Source organism: Bison bison, unplaced genomic scaffold, assembly GCF_000754665.1.
Source record: "Bison bison bison isolate TAMUID 2011002044 unplaced genomic scaffold, Bison_UMD1.0 scf7180017864500, whole genome shotgun sequence".
In the NCBI taxonomy this organism is placed as follows: Eukaryota; Metazoa; Chordata; class Mammalia; order Artiodactyla; family Bovidae; genus Bison; species Bison bison.
This window is the reverse complement of record NW_011495059.1, coordinates 7,333,644-7,334,261: the sequence shown is the minus strand read 5'-3', so window position 1 is coordinate 7,334,261 and position 618 is coordinate 7,333,644. Positions and strand designations below refer to the sequence as shown.

Here is a 618-nt window from a genome sequence, read left to right as displayed (position 1 = left end):
GCGGCCCGCTTCCCCGGGCAGAATGCCCTGCCAGGGGACGGGCTCTTCCCACTCAACAACCAGCTGCCACCGCCGAGCAGCACCTTCCCCCGAATCCACTACAACTCCCACTTTGAGGTGCCAGAGGAGAGTCCCTTCCCCAGCCACGCCCAGGCCACCAAGATCAACCGGCTGCCTGCCAACCTGCTGGACCAGTTTGAGAAGCAGCTGCCCATCCATCGTGATGGCTTTAGCACGCTCCAGTTCCCCCGCGGGGAGGCCAAGGCCCGGGGCGAGAGTCCTGGCCGCATCCGCCACCTGGTCCATTCTGTCCAGCGGCTCTTCTTCACCAAGGCGCCCTCCCTGGAGGGCACGGCAGGCAAGGTCGGTGGCAATGGCGGCAAGAAAGGCGTCCTGGAGGACGGCAAGGGCCGGAGGGCCAAGAGCAAGGAGCGGGCCAAGGCCGGGGAGCCCAAGCGGCGCAGCCGCTCCAACATCTCCGGCTGGTGGAGCTCGGATGACAACTTGGATGGTGAAGGTGGCGCCTTCCGCAGCAGCGGCCCAGCCTCGGGACTGATGACACTCGGCCGCCAGGCGGAGCGCAGCCAGCCCCGCTATTTCATGCACGCCTACAACACC

General features: G+C 66.8%; 1 protein-coding gene across 1 annotated transcript in view; it reads left to right on the top strand.

Moving 5' to 3' along the window:
- The window catches only part of DLGAP4 (discs, large (Drosophila) homolog-associated protein 4), an 89,771-nt gene that overhangs the window by 217 nt on the left and 88,936 nt on the right, over window positions 1-618 (top strand). The window contains exon 2 of the mRNA XM_010829248.1: window positions 1-618. This exon is cut by the window's left edge and continues 10 nt beyond it. Coding sequence (XP_010827550.1) covers window positions 1-618 — 618 coding nt within the window.